Source organism: Tachysurus fulvidraco, chromosome 2 (genome assembly GCF_022655615.1).
Source record: "Tachysurus fulvidraco isolate hzauxx_2018 chromosome 2, HZAU_PFXX_2.0, whole genome shotgun sequence".
NCBI classification, from domain to species: Eukaryota; Metazoa; Chordata; class Actinopteri; order Siluriformes; family Bagridae; genus Tachysurus; species Tachysurus fulvidraco.
Genome location: NC_062519.1, coordinates 18,378,495 through 18,398,283, shown reverse-complemented (window position 1 = coordinate 18,398,283; position 19,789 = coordinate 18,378,495). Strand labels below are relative to the sequence as shown.

General features: G+C 40.0%; 1 protein-coding gene and 1 long non-coding RNA gene across 9 annotated transcripts in view; one reads left to right on the top strand and one right to left on the bottom strand.

The window, feature by feature from the left end:
- LOC113637029 overlaps nucleotides 1-19,789 on the bottom strand; it is a 126,574-nt gene that overhangs the window by 26,615 nt on the left and 80,170 nt on the right. For 4 of the 8 annotated variants that reach the window (XR_007140018.1, XR_007140017.1, XR_007140016.1 and 1 more), the window contains one exon: nucleotides 6,402-6,491. This is a non-coding gene — a long non-coding RNA (uncharacterized LOC113637029). Of the gene's footprint in view, nucleotides 1-122; nucleotides 218-6,401; nucleotides 6,492-7,248; nucleotides 8,095-8,771; nucleotides 8,911-19,789 lie in introns of those variants that run through there. The other 4 variants (XR_007140023.1, XR_007140020.1, XR_007140022.1 and 1 more) reach the window with 3 other exon arrangements.
- LOC113637022 (myosin heavy chain, fast skeletal muscle-like) lies at nucleotides 8,827-18,767 on the top strand. The gene is made up of 39 exons (XM_047810481.1): nucleotides 8,827-9,027; nucleotides 9,127-9,270; nucleotides 9,372-9,528; nucleotides 9,638-9,665; nucleotides 9,766-9,877; nucleotides 9,962-10,054; nucleotides 10,230-10,293; nucleotides 10,449-10,547; nucleotides 10,649-10,752; nucleotides 10,859-10,997; nucleotides 11,100-11,218; nucleotides 11,305-11,454; nucleotides 11,560-11,730; nucleotides 11,825-12,131; nucleotides 12,370-12,443; nucleotides 12,525-12,612; nucleotides 12,727-12,844; nucleotides 12,969-13,092; nucleotides 13,303-13,439; nucleotides 13,525-13,780; nucleotides 13,881-14,123; nucleotides 14,207-14,383; nucleotides 14,473-14,618; nucleotides 14,712-14,802; nucleotides 14,888-15,277; nucleotides 15,361-15,487; nucleotides 15,570-15,688; nucleotides 15,814-16,010; nucleotides 16,115-16,298; nucleotides 16,382-16,547; nucleotides 16,626-16,750; nucleotides 16,835-17,143; nucleotides 17,236-17,439; nucleotides 17,535-17,660; nucleotides 17,744-17,914; nucleotides 17,999-18,103; nucleotides 18,189-18,284; nucleotides 18,370-18,501; nucleotides 18,654-18,767. The coding sequence occupies exons 1-39, from the start codon at nucleotides 8,827-8,829 to the stop codon at nucleotides 18,672-18,674; spliced, it is 5,814 nt and encodes a 1,937-aa protein (XP_047666437.1). The 3' UTR covers nucleotides 18,675-18,767.

Below are 19,789 nucleotides of genomic sequence, written 5' to 3'. Positions count from 1 at the left end.
GGGTAAATACATGTTTCTCTGAACTTAAAAATGTGTAACAAAAACAAAACAACAACAACAACAAAAAACAACAACAATATATCAAGTGCAATCAAAATATTCTGACCTGCACTTTATATTACCTCTATAATCCTGGTTGGGTTCTTTATGGTTGTGTTCCTAGGCATAAGACAGTCCTCACTAAAGCACTTGACTTGCTTGGAACTGTCACAAAGCACTGCAAGGAATCACAGGTTACAAGGAGTTAAAATCTATGATTCAAAGAAACCAAGACTGAACTATTTAACCTGGATGCCAAGCCTTAAATCAAAAAGAAGCCAGGCACTGCTCATCATGTGGCCAATCCCATCCCTGTGGTAAGACGATGATATTGGATCATATTCCAATACAACAATGACACAAATCATGCATATAAGATAATATAGGAATGGCTTTGAGACTGAGCACATCAGAGAATGTTCTTGGATGGATGAGAAATGGCATGGATAACCAAACTTTCCAAGAATGACCCAAAAAGACTGATACAGTGATGCACCAAATCTCTAAAAGAGAATTAGAACCAAGAAAACTTGCTGTATGACCAACTGCAATTTCAGTCAGGCCCACTTTGTCAAATGAGCATTTATTAGGTGATAGCATAGTAAGAAATTACAGAAATTGCACCCAAATTCCACTCCAGGGTACACATCTAAAAGAGCTCATACCGAAAAAGGTTTAAGTATCATAAGGTAATATGTTTAGGACTCTAAACGTATAAACTTGATTCAATTATAAATATGGGAATGGCAGCAGTACATCAAGGATCACCACGAACAAAGATTTTACGTGAGCACGATTACCATTTAAAGTGACCATTTGATTGATAACAACTGTAACAATACCAAGCCAAGGTCTGCGTGACCGCGGTGACCGCGATTACTATTTAAAGGGACTATTTGACAATTGTAACAATAACAAGACAAGGTATACGTGACCGTGATCAACATTTAAAGACATCTGTCTAAATAACAACGTGTGACCCAGCCATTTGGGAGAAACTCGGTTCTTATGCTCAATACACATTCAAAGCAGAACCTCATTTAATCTACAAAGAGGAAAATAGTATAAAATATGTGAGCAGGATTTGCTCTGGGTTCTTATTGACTCAGATGAACCCAAAGTACGTCAGGTACTTTGTCACTGCTATGCTGGAATAAACTTCTTTTTCTTCATTAAGATCTTCAACATCATCATCTTATTTTTACACTATGCGGTTTTATTTCTTACAATACAGTAAGTGTTGGAGGTATGGTTCTGTTCTGGCAAAAATCCACGTGCCCATCCGTGCGCATGCATGGACAGAGCGGGGAGAGCAGCAACTAGAAAATAGAATAGACCCCCAGTATAACAGAGCCATTAATCATAGATGGTATTAATATGCTCACTTACATGTTTTGAAAATAAATAAATAAATAGAAGAATAAATAAATAAATAAATAAAGTATAGAGTGAGAGAGAGTGAGAGAGAGAGAGAAAAACTAATACGTGATGAAGCTTTATAACAAATGTTGTAACTGGATTGGTGCGTGTCATGAACAGCTGATTATCAGCTGATGCAGCTTGACGACGTGGCCTGCCTGAACTAACGCAGTGCTTGATACTGTCATTAATCTTATATCACCTTTAGAAGAGGTCTAAATAACAAAGCTTCCTGAATCTAGACAGACCTCTCTCGGTCAGATTATCGGTACCACATCCCCAAAAATATTCATATAAAATGTTCTTTTAGAATTTAAAGTATGTTTTTTTGTCCCTAACACAACTGAAATACAATATGACTAGTACAATATAAACCAAAAATACAACAAATTAACCTGCACTTTACCTTTGAGAAGCGTCATATCTGGCATGAGTGGGAGAAAGGGTTATTGCTTAGGAGAATATCCTTCCATGAGAATATTGGGGATTTCTACGTGCTACGTTCACTAGTAAGACTAACACTGTCTTCAGTAACTAACTTATTTTTCATTTATTAGAATCACTTTCATGTTTTAGCACTGCCTTTGACTCTCGTACGATGCTCGTACTACAAATTTTTATTCGTCATGCAAGACAAATTTTGTTTCGCTGATAGGCCTATGACACCTCTGGAAGGTTCAGCAGTGAATCCCAGCTTCCCAGGGTCACTCCCTAGGTGCCATCAACTCACTTGAAGACCCAGGCAGAGTCTTTTCTCTGGTTTCCCTTTCTGCAGCTGTGGAGAACTCTTTGACTGCCTGCCGGTGGGCTTTTCCTCACACTCCCATCTCCCTGAGTAGCCTGGATGTTGAGGTGACTATGAACCCTCAGCAGCCTACTTCCACTGGGTGTACCTTCACATTCCAGCCTTGTTGTTGCGCATCGGTTGCAAGTTCAGTCCGGTTTCAGGTCAAGACATAGCACTGAATCAGCGCTATTGAGGGTCCATAATGACATTCTTAGAGCCCTGGTTGGGAAAAGCTCTGTGGTTTTGGTATTACTGGACCTAACCGCTGCATTTGACACCGTGGATCATGCCATCCTCATCTCTCGTCTCCAACATGTTGTTGGTCTGCAGGGTGCGGTGCTAAATTGGTTCTCATCATACCTCACTAACAGAACCTTTTCAGTAATGCTTAATGACTATTCTTCCTCGGTTGCTCCTCTATCATCTGGTGTGCCTCAAGGATCTATTCTTGGTCCTACTCTGTTCTCACTCTACATGCTGCCACTTGGTCAACTCATCTCCAATCACAATGTTCAATTTCATTTCTATGCTGACGACCTCCAGATCTATCTTCCTGTGACTCTGAGTAATCGTTCTGCATTGGACCCTCTCCATAATTGCCTTCAGGATATCAAACAGTGGCTTTCCCAGAACTTCCTTCATCTGAATGAAGAAAAGACTGAGTACATCCTGTTTAGCCCAGATTCATCCAGCAGTTCTCTTACTTTTGGTTCTCTAACACCTCAGTTTGCTCCTACTGTGCGTAACCTGGGTGTTATTTTTGACAAGAGTATGCACTTCGACAAGCAAATCAGTGCAGTAGTGAAGGCGAGCTTTTATCAGCTAAGACTACTCAGCAAGGTAAAATCATTCTTGTCTCAAGCTGACCTTGAAAAAGCTATACATGCCTTCATCAGCTCAAGGATTGACTACTGTAATGCTCTCTCAAAATGCTAGTACAAAACGCGGCAGCACGTCTTCTCTCCAACACCTCCAAACGCTCACACATCACCCCTGTCCTCCACTCGCTTCACTGGCTTCCGGTGCGGTTTAGGGTGGAGTATAAGGTCCTTCTCTGTGTGTTCAAGGCCATCAATGGTCTGGCCCCAGCCTATCTCACAGAATTAATAAAGGTCTATCAACCAGCCAGATCTCTCCGCTCCTCTGGACATACCTCTCTGGTCATTCCCAAATACAATTATGAGAAGTTTGGAGGCCGGTCATTTGCCATCAAGGGACCAAAGCTGTGGAACACACTTCCAGCACATTTACGATCCATCACTGTGCTGAGTGTTTTTAAATCACAGTTGAAGACATATTTATTCGTACAAGCTTTTAACGCGTAGACGGTTTCAACTGCTATTTTATGTTTCATTGTGTTCTTATTGATTTTATTTATTTTGTTTTTTTATTGTTGTTTTACTGGAAAGCACCTTGTGCTCCTTTTGGCTGTTGTAAGGTGCTCTATAAATAAAATTTGATTGATTGATTGAAGTTCAGCGTACCTCAGCCTTTTCTGTTCATAGGCCTCCTCCCCTGCACCCTCCCAGGGCACGGTGAGCTCGCTGATGTAGACAAGCTTGAGCGAGGCTGCGACTTCAATACACTTTTGTGTATTGCATTTCTTTGTACTTTTTGTATTGTCTTGTAACTTTATGTCTGCACTGTTTTTTGTCCTGCACTGTTTGCACCAGGTTGCACAGTTGCACTTTATGTGGCTAAGACTACTTACATGTCCTTAGCCCTGTCTTTGTTTTATGTAGCACCTTGATCCTGGAGAAACGTTGTCTCATTTCACTGTGTACTGCAACAGCTATATATGGTTGAAATGACAATAAAAGCTTCTTGACTTTACTTGACTAATGTTATGTACTTTCTCGATTACAACCTCCATTTATACAAATTACATGGAGCTGCACAAACACGTTGGATTCGCCACGTTTGCATGCCAATGTAGGTTCACAAAGCCATGAGCATTAACAGTAAAGCAACATCCACCATTGTTGTTGATGTGTTTATGTTTGCTGCTGCTGCGCTAACGTTGCTGTGTAACGTGACACGTATACAGAGTCGTCAGACTCGGCTCTGTGATGGCTCTCTAGTCAATGGAAAGCCAACCCGGTTCTTAGAAGGTTCGCCAGTAGAACCAACTTTGAACCAGCACCAGTGCTAGCTCTGAACCAGCACCCAGATCTTGGTGGAAAAGGGGTATGAGATGGAGAGGCCTTGCTCCACACTGGTGTACTGGCTCCAAGTCCAAGACCATTCTTCCCCTCCTGCACTCAGCCCACGATGTCCCTGTGTCTGAGTGCTGCCTTTGCCTGCTCAGTTGCAGCCAACGAGGTCCATTTCCTCCCAGTGGCCAAGATGGGGGAGCTTGGGCTACAAATGGATCGCTCGAATCCAGTACCATCATCTCAGGTCTGACTTTGGCACACTTGTATTCCTCTACCAGACTGGAAATGGGCAGGTGTAGCATCCCTTTGCCGTAAAGTCCAATACTGCTGAGGCACCTGGGAAGGCCAAGCCACTTCCTTACATATAAGCTGACCAGTCTCTCCAGCTTTTCCACCTTTGAGAGTGGGACTTCATAGAAGGTTAGTGGCCAAAGGAGACGTGGAAGTAGTCCATATTGCATGCACCAGAGCTTCAGCTTGCTAGGAAGCAGGGTTCTGTCAAAGTTCTGCAGGCCACTGGCTACCTCCTTCCTTGCTCTTTATCTTTAAGGGAGGCATCATGCCAACGACCTAGGCTCTTCACTGGCTTCTTGGAGACAGTTGGGATCGGTTCCTCGCTGATGTGAAAGCGGTGGTCTGACAGCTTCCCCTTCATGATGGAGATGCTTCTGGACTTGCTTGGCTTTATCTTCATACGAGCCCGCTCAATGTTTTCCTGAAGCTTTCTTAATATCCGTACAGTGCAAACCTTGGTCGTGGCGAGAGTTGTGAGGTCATCCATGTAGGCTCTGACTGGCGGCAGCCTCAGCCCAGGTCTTATTCGCTTCCGCCAACTGTCCATCTAGAGGCCCGAATGATGACATCCATGGCCAGGGTGAAGGCCAGCGGGGAGATGGTGCAGACCCGCCATGATCCCCACTTCCAGGTGTTGCCAAGCTGTTTTGTAAGCTGCTGTTGACACACAGAGTTGGACATCCTGGAAGCAGGCCTTGACATGGGTTGTGAGAGCTGCTGGGACTCTAAAGTAGTCAAAGTCTGTCCACAGGAGGTTGTGAGGGACTGAGCCGAAGGCATTAGCAAGATCCAGGAACACCATGTGAAGATCTGTTCCCTCCTTTTTGGCGACCTGGATTTGATGCTGGATTTTAGCATGTTCTACACAACCGGAGAAGCCTGAGATGCCTGCTTTTTGGATTGCCCTGTCAAAGGCTTGGGTGGAAGTAACCTACTAACTAAGCTATACTGCACTTTCATCCTGTTTCAATAGTCATTTATTACAAATAATAAGGACTTGATTCTCAAACAGAATTCAAATAAATCCAACACTAAGCTGCTGTATGTTACTTTCTTGCTACAAAATTAATATTCTTAGAGTTCCAGAGAGGTATTTTCTAGAATATAGGTGACAATAACTATAAAATATATTTGGAAGAAAAAGAAAGGGAACAGAACATTAAAATGTCCATGGAACATAAAAAATGGTATCTTACTTAAATGATTATATATTATGATCAAGTCATTCATTCATTCATTTTTTACCACTTATCCGAACTTCTCGGGTCACGGTCAGCCTGTGCCTATCTCAGGCGTCATCAGGCATCAAGGCAGGATACACCCTGGACGGAGTGCCAACCCATCACAGGGCTCACACACACACACACACACTCTCATTCACTCACACACTCACACACTCCGGACAATTTTCCAGAGATTCCAATCAACCTACCATGCATGTCTTTGGATCGGGGGAGGAAACCAGAGTACCCGGAGGAAACCCCTGAGGCACGGGGAGAACATGCAAACTCCACACACACAAGGCGGAGGCGGGAATCGAACCCCCAATCCTGGAGATGTGAGGCGAACGTGCTAACCACTAAGCCACCGTGCCCCCATGATCAAGTCGATTTCAGTATGTTAATAATCAATAAAGTTCCTATTTTTAAGAGTATGTCTTAAGATGATAAATATATTTTATAACAGAAAAAAATGTTAGCACTTACCTGTTGAGGTGCTGAAAAGGTGTTTTCAATGGTACTTTTATGGTACCATTTGAAGAGACGGAGTATTGCATCCATGTTCGGAACCAATTGCTAGAAAAAGACAGAGCACAAATAGAATTACGTTAAGTAGCTTCCTGTTAAATGTGATACCAACAATAAAGCAAAGATTCTCAAAAGAATAGGGAATGAGTTTCAGGTAGAACATGTATTCACAGTGCTTTGGCCAAACTAAATCTGGACAAAAAATAAATAAAATAAAAAGCTGCATGAATCTAAAAACGAATAAAGTTGATACTGAGTGATACCACAGCCAGCAGGGTGAAAGAGAGGACTTTCATCCGAGTAAATATTAAGACAGGCATTTAGGATGGTTATTTGTAACCTACTGAGTCATCAGAAAAAACATTTCAGTTACAAAACTATTGCCCAATGATCTCTACGCACCACTATTTCAATATTAAAAAGCAGGATCTTATAAAATAGCTTGTCCATACATAAAAAAACCCCCTGATGTTTCAATTCAATTTATGAATGTAGGTAGATTTTCCATTTTAAAATATTTACATGTTTTCAGTTTTTAAAATATGATTTTTCTTAAAACAAATTTTATGTTACGCAAATAAATAAAAAGGAACAATTATCAAATGCAATTATGACAAAGACAACAACATTAGCCAGTGGTAATGCAGTGATTATGGTATAAACCACGCACATAATTTATAGTGAGATAATATAACTGACCATAAAGTGCATATAAAGACCATAAAACCACTAGCTGTTACTCTGAAACCGAAATTACACTGAATTCACCAAAACCGAGGTAAATTTAAAGTCAACAAGCACTTACTCAGAGACTTCCAGAGGGCATCTGGAAAAGTTTTAGGGGGTCTGGATAAACTCTTTTATACACACTTCAGAAGGGGGCTAAAATTCATGAGTCACCAGTGATATGGTTTCTATATCTGCATTAAATCCTTATAAGAAGGTTATGCTAAGATAGTGTTTCAGAAAATGCATTTAAGGATCTAATTTATCACAGGCAACAACCTCTGAACTTCTAAAGCATAGTAATTATCTGCCAAAGGTGTATTAACTTTCATTTAATACTACATTACAATATGGTTTTGGAAGCAGATTTTTGGATTTCTGTGTATTTGTTATTTCACTCTCCAACATAGTGAGGGGAATTGGCAACTCACTCATAGGAGTAAATGTTGTGTATAAAAAAATTAGTGAAGATCAATGAATGAAAATTTGTACTTTCTAGCACTTTGTTTGCATGTGTGTACTTGCACAAATACTGATACATTTCTGCATCTGTAGACAACATAGAATACGGTTGTGTAAGGTCTTATAAAATTTCATTTTGCTTCTGTTTTTAGACCTGGAACATGGCATTGAATTTTTCTGGCAGTCTATAAAGGACACATGATATTGCCAGCTTCCTGAGAAGACTGCTGCTTATGGAAAAATATTTGTAACATGAAATATTGCTGAGTCCCTGCAACAGAAAACCAGTGATAATCCTGACATGGCTTCCTACAGTGCCAAAATCATTAAAAAGCATACTCTTCTTGTGACCTCAGTATTATTTTAACATAGAATAGAATAGAATAGAACTCAAACTTAAAAATAATGATTCAAATCATCATAGACATCCTAGAATGTTGGCCATTCAAAGTTTTAAACAAATTTTTTGTCATATATTTAAGACTGGAAACAAATGTATTAACTGATTTAAACAAAATCAGGTCAAAGAAAACAATTATTTCTCAAATATTACAATTTATGAAATGAAGCCATGCAACAGCCCTTGCTAAGAGGACTAATATTTCATAATATAATATGATACACACTTGATGTCCACTTAGGAAAGAACATATCATGGCTGAATCCATGACCAAACTTGGTTGGTTGGTTCTGCTGAGTGAACATAAATATATCACTATATAAGACTGCCCCTCAAGGTCTGAGTCTACCTCAAGTGCCCTGCAAAGGTGAGGGATTATGTCTGTCTTAAACATTATTAATCAAAATTTAGCACAAAGTGTTTTTACAGATCTTTAGAAATGTTGATTATCTTTATAGTTCTAATGTCATTTTTAGACTCTCTATAAACCCTCCTACTTCTTTCAGTGTCCAACGAACGCCATTCCTGAGCTGCCCTTAAATTGTAGATAATAAGGTAATCACCTAAGGTAAGTCACTGCAAATACCATGTATTTGAGAATCATATCAAGGCTTCTTCTGAAAGTTTGGTGATGTTTAATTAACATATATTATCATAAAATTCCATTTAATATTAGGATTCAATTAAATTGTATATTTATTACACTGTGGTTTAGTACAGATATAAGTTTCATTAAGCACCTGAAGTTAGCATGTTTATCTGAATTATGGTTTGACTCCACAGTAACACACCACCATGGGAGATGGGGAAATGGAGTGTTTCGGCCCGGCGGCCATCTACCTCCGGAAGCCAGAAAAGGAAAGGATTGAGGCTCAGAACAAACCCTTTGATGCCAAAACAGCATACTTTGTGGTCGATGCAGCTGAGATGTACCTCAAAGGTACCCTGAAAAGTAAAGAGGGTGGCAAAGCCACTGTTGAAACTGAGGGGGGAAAAGTGAGTGAAAAAATAAACACATCTAACAGTGTCTGGAATCTAGAAAATTTCCCAACATGACAAAGCATTATAATGTGTTCTATCACTGCTGTTTTACAGACCGTCACAGTTAAGGAAGATGAAATCTTTCCAAGGAATCCTCCAAAGTATGACAAAATGGAGGACATGGCCATGATGACCCACCTCAATGAACCTGCTGTGCTATTTAACCTCAAAGAGCGTTATGCAGCATGGATGATCTATGTAAGAATCACCTAGAATATAAAAGTCATAAGAGAGAGAGAGTGTGCTGAATAAATTAATGATGAAAAAATAAATGTAAATTTAATTTGACTCTCCTTTAGACCTACTCTGGGTTGTTCTGCGTTACTGTGAACCCCTACAAGTGGCTCCCAGTGTATGATGAAAAAGTTGTTTCTGGATACAGAGGAAAGAAGAGGATTGAAGCCCCACCTCACATCTTCTCCATCTCTGATAATGCCTATCAGTTCATGCTCACTGGTACGAAACTGCTCATATTTCTTTCTGCACCTATTTGTCATTGTATGAATAGTTGTACACAAAAAAAAACTGAATACAAAATGTATAATAAAATGTATTACACCCTTAGATCGTGAGAACCAGTCAGTCCTGATTACGTAAGTTAAAATCTTGAATATAAATTCTGCAAGATTTATACGAAGACTAATACTCGTATTGAAAGATAATTTACAATGTGTTCATCTGTTCCACTCCCAGTGGAGAATCTGGTGCAGGAAAGACTGTAAACACAAAACGTGTCATTCAGTACTTTGCAATGGTTGGCATGACTGGAAAGAAGGCAGCAGAGCCTGTTGCTGGCAAAATACAGGTAAATAGATATGTAAAGTATGTACTGATTTATAAGAGAATCAGACCTCAGACTCCTCAATAAAATACCTGCCATCCTCACTAGGGGTCGCTGGAAGACCAAATTGTTGCAGCAAACCCCCTGCTGGAGGCTTATGGTAATGCCAAGACCGTGAGAAATGACAACTCCTCTCGTTTTGTAAGTAAAAGCATATATAAAACACATGGAGGAAAAATCACACATGAACACACACATATGAAATATCACACACACACACACACACACACACACACACACACACACACACACACACACACACACACACACACACACACACACACACACACTCATGTGTTTTTTGTTAAATGTACAGGGTAAATTCATCAGAATTCACTTTGGCCAAACTGGCAAGCTGGCCTCAGCTGATATTGAAACATGTAAGTATTAGCATCCTGTATATGTATGAAATGACACTGAAATATCATGGCAAGAAAGTGTTAGTTACCTTACTACTATCTGACATGTGATTACACATTTAAGGGTTTATATAATAAATGTGAAACACTGATTAACATAAGAACTTTTTTAAAAGATCTGCTGGAAAAGTCAAGAGTCACTTTCCAGCTATCTGCTGAAAGAAGCTACCACATTTTCTATCAGCTCATGACTGGACACAAACCAGAGCTGCTTGGTAGGAAATCTGTGTAGACATCAATGTTGTCCAAGATACTATTGAATTAGTTTGAAGAACAAATTTGCATGTAAAACATTACATTTTTAATCCTTTTACAGAGGCACTGCTCATCACCACCAACCCCTATGATTACCCTATGGTCAGTATGGGTGAAATCACTGTCAAGAGCATCAATGATGTGGAGGAGTTCATTGCCACAGATGTAGGAAGACATTAATTAATTGGTCTAATTTCACAAAAGTAATGTTTTTGTGTTTTGTTTCAAAGAAACACATGCACATGGCTAATCTGTACTTGTCATCATACAGACGGCCATTGACATCCTTGGTTTCAATGCTGATGAGAAATTTAACATCTTCAAGCTGACTGGTGCTGTGATGCATCATGGTAGCATGAAGTTCAAGCAGAAGCAGAGGGAGGAGCAGGCTGAACCTGATGGCACTGAGGGTACATATAACATCACCCAGATGACCCTAGGCTGTCAATATATAAAGTACTGTATGTATAACATTCCTAATTATCAAGACAATCTTTTTCACTTTTAATCAGTCGCTGATAAAATCTCCTACCTTCTGGGCCTAAACTCGGCTGACTTGCTGAAAGCGTTGTGCTACCCCAGAGTGAAAGTCGGAAATGAGTTTGTGACCAAAGGCCAGACTGTTCCTCAGGTAATGTGTCATTATTCAGCATGAAAAGACAGAATAAAGATTTAAGTTATGTCCAAGTGACTAAACCTCCATGTATAATATTTTAGGTTTACAATAACACAATGGCCCTCTGCAAGTCCATTTATGAGAAAATGTTCTTGTGGATGGTCGTCCGTATCAATGAGATGCTGGACACAAAGCAACAAAGACAGTCCTACATTGGTGTGCTGGACATCGCTGGATTTGAGATCTTTGATGTAAATAAGTGTTATCCTTTATGATGCATGTTCTACAGTTGTTGTTTTTTTTTTTTGTTGTTGCAATAATGCAATAGTGTTTAACATACTGATTTACTACATTAGTACAACAGCTTGGAGCAGCTCTGCATTAACTTCACAAATGAGAAACTGCAACAGTTTTTTAACCACCACATGTTCGTGCTGGAACAAGAGGAGTACAAGAAAGAAGGCATTGAGTGGGAGTTCATTGACTTTGGGATGGACTTGGCTTCCTGCATTGAGCTTATTGAGAAGGTAAATTATTTCAGTGAGGTACATTAAAAACAAAACTATCCAATCTGTCATACTTGTCATCTGAACACGTAACAAAAATAAATGTTGCCAACAGCCAATGGGTATCTTCTCCATCCTTGAAGAGGAGTGCATGTTCCCCAAGGCTACAGACACCTCTTTTAAGAACAAACTGCATGACCAGCACCTTGGCAAATGCAATGCCTTCCAAAAGCCAAAGCCTGGCAAAGGCAAAGCTGAGGCCCACTTCTCCCTGGTGCACTATGCTGGAACTGTGGACTACAACATTACTGGCTGGTTGGACAAGAACAAGGATCCACTGAACGATTCTGTTGTGCAGCTGTACCAGAAGTCTTCAAACAAACTGCTGTCCTTACTGTATGCTGGTCATGGCGCTAGTGATGGTAAGTTTAATAGCTGATATATATTAAAAGTTTTATCTTTTCACTTTTATTTAGTTTAAGAGATGGTAGGACCAGTCAAGCAGTGCTGGTAGCAGGTTCAAGGTGCAGTGTGAGGGGTGATAAGAGATTTAAATATATAAAGCAAAAGAATGCAATCAATTAATTGCAACTCTGTAATATGTAACACCTTCAACTTAAAACTCTGTTACACATTACACTGTAACTCTGTAATGTGCAGCTGATGCTGGTGGTGGAAAGAAAGCTGGCAAGAAGAAGGGTGGTTCCTTCCAGACAGTGTCTGCTCTCTTTAGGGTAAGTACCCCAGCTAATTGTTTGTGATTACACAGCATGTAAATTATGAGTTGACATGTTTGTCATGTGGGACTTCTACAGGAGAACTTGGGCAAGCTGATGACCAACTTGAGGAGCACTCATCCTCACTTTGTGCGTTGCTTGATTCCTAATGAGTCTAAGACACCTGGTGGGTATCCTTACTTTAGTAAATTTTTAATTAACAAATAAATTACTAATCTTACTTATGTCTTTGACTTTAAAACCTGTTACTAATATTGTACCATGACATTGGACATGATAGGTCTGATGGAGAATTTCCTGGTCATCCACCAGTTGAGGTGTAATGGTGTGCTAGAGGGTATCAGAATCTGTAGAAAGGGATTCCCCAGCAGGATCCTCTATGGTGACTTCAAGCAGAGGTGATTGGAATGACAAAAAAGATTTATATTAATGGTAGAAGAACTGAATATAACTTTTGCTTATATACATTTTCGTGGAAGAAATGAAAATGTGGGTACATTATGCATTTCGAAAAACTTTCAGATACAAAGTCTTGAATGCCAGTGTCATCCCAGAGGGACAGTTCATTGACAACAAGAAAGCTTCAGAGAAACTCTTAGGCTCTATTGATGTGGATCATACACAGTACAAGTTTGGACACACCAAGGTGTGTAGTTTTGTAAGAACTAATGAATTAATGTTGGTAATGAAATGACTTTTGAACCAGAAAAATGCAACTCAACATTGCAATGCAAATTAACATTTAAATTATACAAGACCTAGTACAAATTATAACAGATCAATTCTAAAGGTCATTATGCATAAACATTGCTGTATTTTCTCTGATATATTTTTTTCATTCTTCCTGATAATTCAGGTGTTCTTCAAAGCCGGTCTGTTGGGTACTCTTGAGGAGATGCGAGATGAAAAACTCGCAAGTCTGGTGACCATGACTCAGGCTTTGTGTCGTGGCTACCTCATGAGGAGGGAGTTTGTCAAGATGATGGAGAGGAGGTATATACAGTTTTATTAAAATGATTTTTGCATTCACATTAATAAAGACACACTTTATAAAAATGACATTGAACTCAAATTCCAGGGAATCCATATATTCCATCCAATACAACATCCGCTCATTCATGAACGTGAAACACTGGCCATGGATGAAGCTCTACTTCAAGATCAAGCCTCTTCTCAAGACCGCAGAGACTGAGAAGGAAATGGCTGCAATGAAGGAGAACTATGAGAAAATGAAGGAGGATTTGACAAAGGCACTCGCCAAGAAAAAGGATCTTGAGGAGAAAATGGTGTCTCTGCTACAGGAGAAAAATGACCTGCAACTTCAAGTTGCTTCTGTAAGTATTTTGAACAGTTTTGGTCAATTAAAAAATAAATACATAGATAAATAAATAAACAGATATATGAATTAAAACATTAAATTAATTAAAATAACAGGAAAGCGAGAGCCTTTCAGACGCAGAGGAAAGGTGTGAGGGGCTTATCAAGAGCAAGATCCAACTTGAAGCCAAGCTTAAAGAGACAAACGAGAGACTGGAGGACGAGGAGGAAATCAATGCCGAGTTGACTGCCAAGAAGAGGAAACTGGAGGATGAGTGCTCTGAGCTGAAGAAGGACATTGATGACCTAGAGCTCACCTTGGCCAAAGTGGAAAAGGAGAAACATGCCACTGAGAACAAGGTTGAATTTAATTAAAGGAAGAAATGTTAGTATTATAATAAGCATTTAAACAGACAACTTATTATTATAATGCTCTTTCACAGGTCAAGAACCTCACTGAGGAAATGGCCTCTCAGGATGAGAGCATTGCAAAACTCACTAAGGAGAAGAAAGCCCTCCAAGAGGCACACCAGCAGACTCTGGATGATCTGCAGGCAGAAGAAGACAAAGTCAACACTCTGACCAAATCAAAGACCAAGCTTGAGCAACAAGTTGATGATGTAAGACTTGAATAGTTTATTTATAACCAAATATTATACAAGTTTGTTATAGATTAATGTGTTAAAATGTAACATTCCCACATACATAGCTTGAGGGTTCGCTTGAACAAGAAAAGAAACTCCGTATGGACCTTGAGAGAGCCAAGAGAAAGCTTGAGGGTGACTTAAAACTGGCCCAAGAGTCCATAATGGACCTTGAGAATGACAAGCAGCAGTCTGACGAGAAGATCAAAAAGTAAGCGTGTCTAAAAAAATAATACAGAAACTAACACAAAATGCTTGATAAAATATTTGCATCATGTTTACTCATCCTGTTTTAACAAAACAGGAAGGACTTTGAAATAAGTCAACTTCTGAGCAAGATTGAAGATGAACAGTCACTGGGTGCTCAACTTCAGAAGAAGATCAAGGAGCTCCAGGTAATAATGAGATTTATACATATTTAGAGTAACCTGTGCAGGCAAGGCCATTCATTCAGACAAGAATAACATTTTTTCATCTTAGGCACGAATTGAAGAGCTGGAGGAGGAAATTGAGGCTGAGCGTGCAGCTCGGGCTAAAGTTGAGAAGCAGAGAGCTGATCTCTCCAGGGAACTTGAGGAGATCAGTGAGAGGCTCGAGGAAGCTGGAGGTGCCACTGCTGCTCAGATTGAGATGAACAAGAAGCGCGAGGCCGAGTTCCAGAAACTGCGCCGTGATCTGGAAGAGTCCACTCTGCAGCATGAAGCCACAGCTGCTGCCCTCCGCAAGAAACAAGCTGACAGTGTTGCAGAGCTTGGAGAACAGATCGACAACCTTCAGCGTGTCAAGCAGAAGCTGGAGAAGGAAAAGAGTGAATACAAAATGGAGATAGATGACCTTTCAAGTAACATGGAGGCTGTGGCAAAATCAAAGGTATTTTACTTCTAGCAGCCAAAGTATTAGATAAAGTGCACTGATACAAAGTACTACAAAACATTTCCCCCATTATTCTTCAGGCTAACCTAGAAAAGATGTGCCGCACCCTTGAGGACCAACTGAGTGAACTCAAGACCAAGAACGATGAGAATGTTCGCCAACTGAACGACATTAACACACAGAAAGCAAGACTTCAGACTGAAAATGGTGATTATTTTAAATCTGTATTCAAAATCAGTCAAATTATTGATGTTTATCCCCAAGCTAACGTGACTGTTTTTGATGACAGGGGAACTTAGCCGTCAAATGGAAGAGAAAGATGCACTTGTTTCCCAGCTCACAAGAGGAAAACAAGCTTACACTCAGCAGATTGAAGAACTCAAGAGAATCACTGAGGAGGAAGTGAAGGTAAATAAAAAAAATAACAAATGAAACAAATCTGTTAACTCTGTTATTGGCCACATGGTAGTGAGCTTAGAACAATCAGAATGAATGATCAAACTTGCAAACTGAAAATAAAACCTTAATATTAGGCCAAGAATGCCCTGGCTCATGCTGTCCAATCAGCCCGTCATGACTGTGATCTGCTCAGAGAGCAGTTTGAGGAAGAACAGGAAGCCAAGGCTGAGCTTCAGCGTGGAATGTCTAAGGCCAACAGTGAAGTGGCTCAGTGGAGAACCAAATACGAGACAGATGCCATTCAACGTACAGAGGAGCTTGAGGAGTCCAAGTAAAATCACAAAAACACACAATGGCAAACAGCTGTGATTGAAAGTAAAATAAATTTCACATCATAACAAATTTGCAAAATATTACTGATTCACCTCTCTATAGGAAAAAGCTTGCTCAGCGTCTACAAGAGGCAGAGGAATCCATTGAAGCTGTTAACTCAAAGTGTGCTTCTCTGGAGAAGACCAAGCAGAGACTGCAGGGTGAGGTGGAGGACCTCATGCTCGACGTTGAGAGAGCCAATTCCCTGGCCGCCAGTCTTGACAAAAAGCAGAGGAACTTTGATAAGGTCTAGCATCTATCACCTGAAAGTGGTGCCCTAAGCAATGTGACATACAGTTATCATAACATAACTGTCTTTCACACTTTCAGGTCTTGGCAGAATGGAAACAGAAGTATGAAGAAGGACAGGCTGAACTGGAAGGAGCTCAGAAAGAGGCTCGCTCTCTCAGCACTGAGCTGTTTAAGATGAAGAACTCATATGAGGAAACGCTTGACCATCTGGAGACACTCAAACGGGAAAATAAGAATCTCCAGCGTATGTTAAAAGGAAATTCACATGTAAATCTGGTGTACCCTTAAATGTAAACAAACAAAAATTGTCTCTTTTCTGTAGAGGAGATCTCTGACCTGACTGAACAGATTGGAGAGACTGGAAAGACCATTCATGAGCTAGAGAAGGCAAAGAAGACAGTGGAAACTGAAAAGTCAGAAATCCAGACTGCTCTTGAAGAAGCTGAGGTAACTTTCCATAATTACAACTAGTTAAAACAAAGTTAAACTGGATCTGGATTATAATAATCAACATTCAACATATTTTTCAAGGGTACACTTGAACATGAAGAGTCCAAGATCCTTCGTGTGCAGCTTGAGCTCAACCAGGTTAAAAGCGAAATTGACAGGAAACTGGCTGAGAAGGATGAGGAGATGGAGCAGATTAAGAGAAACAGCCAGAGGGTGATCGAGTCCATGCAGACCACTCTTGACTCTGAGGTTAGAAGCAGGAATGATGCTTTGAGAGTCAAGAAGAAGATGGAGGGAGATCTCAATGAAATGGAAATTCAACTCAGCCATGCCAACCGCCAAGCTGCTGAGGCCCAAAAACAGCTCAGGAATGTCCAAGGACAGCTCAAGGTCTACAATAACTTTTAAATGTGTATTAAATAAAGGTTTACAATTGTTTCCCATGATAGTTCTACTCAAAGAGATACCCATTTTCACACTAGGATGCTCAACTGCACCTTGATGATGCTGTCAGAGGACAGGAAGACATGAAGGAGCAAGTGGCCATGGTAGAGCGCAGGAATACACTGATGCTGGCAGAGATTGAGGAACTGAGAGCTGCACTGGAGCAGACCGAAAGAGGCCGCAAAGTGGCTGAACAGGAGCTGGTTGATGCAAGTGAACGTGTGTCACTGCTGCACTCTCAAGTATGACTAGCTATTTTGGCCATTGCCCCTAGATTTATCTTTGACATTTTGTAACAAAATGGTGTAATGACAACTTGTTACCCACCTTTTGAAAGAATACCAGTCTGATCAACACCAAGAAGAAGCTCGAGGCTGATCTGGTGCAGGTCCAAGGTGAGGTGGATGACACCATCCAGGAGGCCAGAAACGCTGAAGAAAAGGCCAAGAAAGCCATCACAGACGTGAGTGTTTAATTCAGTTGAAATTGTACCACTGTGAATAACAGTTAACCAAAAAACTAAATTCTGGACATGGGAAACACTAGGCTGCCATGATGGCTGAAGAGCTGAAGAAAGAGCAGGACACCAGTGCACATCTGGAGAGGATGAAGAAAAACCTTGAGGTTACCGTCAAGGATCTGCAGCATCGTCTGGATGAAGCTGAAAACCTTGCCATGAAGGGTGGAAAGAAGCAGCTCCAGAAACTGGAATCTAGGGTTTGTTGCAGTTTTTGAATATGGAACTCAACTTGCAAATTTTTTAACTATAAGGATCTTCTACAAATGAAATATCTCTTTTAGGTGCGTGAACTGGAGACCGAGGTTGAATCTGAGCAGAGACGTAGTGCTGAATCCGTTAAAGGAGTCCGTAAATATGAGAGAAGAGTGAAGGAACTCACCTACCAGGTACAAAGAATGCTTGACAATATGTGGTCCATCTGAAAAAAAAAATTAACCCAAGAAAATCCTAAATAAATGTCAACTATTTCAGACTGAGGAGGATAAGAAGAATGTCAACAGACTGCAGGACCTTGTGGACAAACTGCAGCTGAAAGTGAAGGCCTACAAAAGACAGGCTGAGGAAGCTGTAAGTTTGCCACTATGCACTGATATGCATGCTGATATTGTATTTAAAACAACAACACTGAAGTGGATGATGATGTTGATCACAGGAGGAGCATGCCAACACTCACATGTCCAGGCTCAGGAAAGTGCAGCACGAGATGGAGGAGGCTCAAGAACGTGCTGACATTGCCGAGTCCCAGGTCAACAAGCTGAGAGTCAAGAGCAGAGATGCTGGAAAGGTATTTCATTAGATCATTCAAATATAATTTTCAAATAATATCATTCTGTATACTTAAAAGCCTAGACGGAAGCATACAAAATATTTAATAACCATATACTAATTACTGCATTTTTTTCAATGGACATTAAACTCATGTTCAATTATTTTTAGGTCAAAGAGGTGGCTGAATAAAGGGTGAAGAGAAGACAAAACAATCATATAATATGCAGTTGTTTTTGTCTTTGACTAAACTATAGGTTCAATAAACTCTGTACAAATGATGAACTTTGGAGTTAGCTTCTTTTTTAGTTCCTGCAGTAATTCACTGAAATACTCAAAACAGAGCACTGCAAAAATCTTAAAACGCATAATATAAAGAAATTCTATTATATGACTGCACTGTTCCTAAACTGCATACTGCTCTCTCGAAAAAGGAATTTATAAAAATATATAAAGAATTTTTGGAAAAGCTTCCAAATTATTGAACAGGAGTAGATAATTCCATAATCTCAGGTATAGCACCAGCTGGAGGAGGGTAAATACATGTTTCTCTGAACTTCAAAATGTGTAACAAAAACAAATAAAAAAAACCCCACAATGTATAAAGTGCAATCAAAGTATTCTGACCTGCACTTTACATTTCCTATACCTTCCTGGTCAGGTTCTTTATGGTTGTGTTCCTAGGCATAAGACAGGCCTCACTAGAGCACTTGACTTGCTTGGAACTGTTACAAAGCACATGAACTGAAGCACTGAATCACATCAGTGAATGTTCTTGGATGGATGAAAAATGACATGGATAACCAAACTTTCCAGGAATGACCCAAAAAGACTGATACAGTGATGCACCCAAATTTCTAAACCAAGGCTAGGAGAATTAGAACCAAGAAACCTTGCTGTCTGACCAACTGCTTCTTATATCACCTTTAGAAGAGGTCTAAGTAACAAAGCTTCCTGAATCTAGACAGACCTCTCAAGCCATGAGAACTCTGCTGTACACTGAGTTTCTATATCTGTATTTATTCCTACTAAGAGCATAGCATTCTTCATATTGAGTTTCAGTTGGAATAAAGTGTAGGTAAGAAGCTTCTTAAATGCACCTGCCAGAAATATATTTCTGTCAGGACCACTTTGTCAAAAAAGAATTTATTAGAAGATATGCATACAGACTAGAATCCACGTGCCCGTTATGCATTTTTGGAAAGTAATAAGTGAATGGATAGATAAATAATTAAATAATTAGAGAGAGAGAGAGAGAGAGAGAGAGAGAGAGAGAGAGAGAGAGAGAGAGAGAGAGAGCAATATGT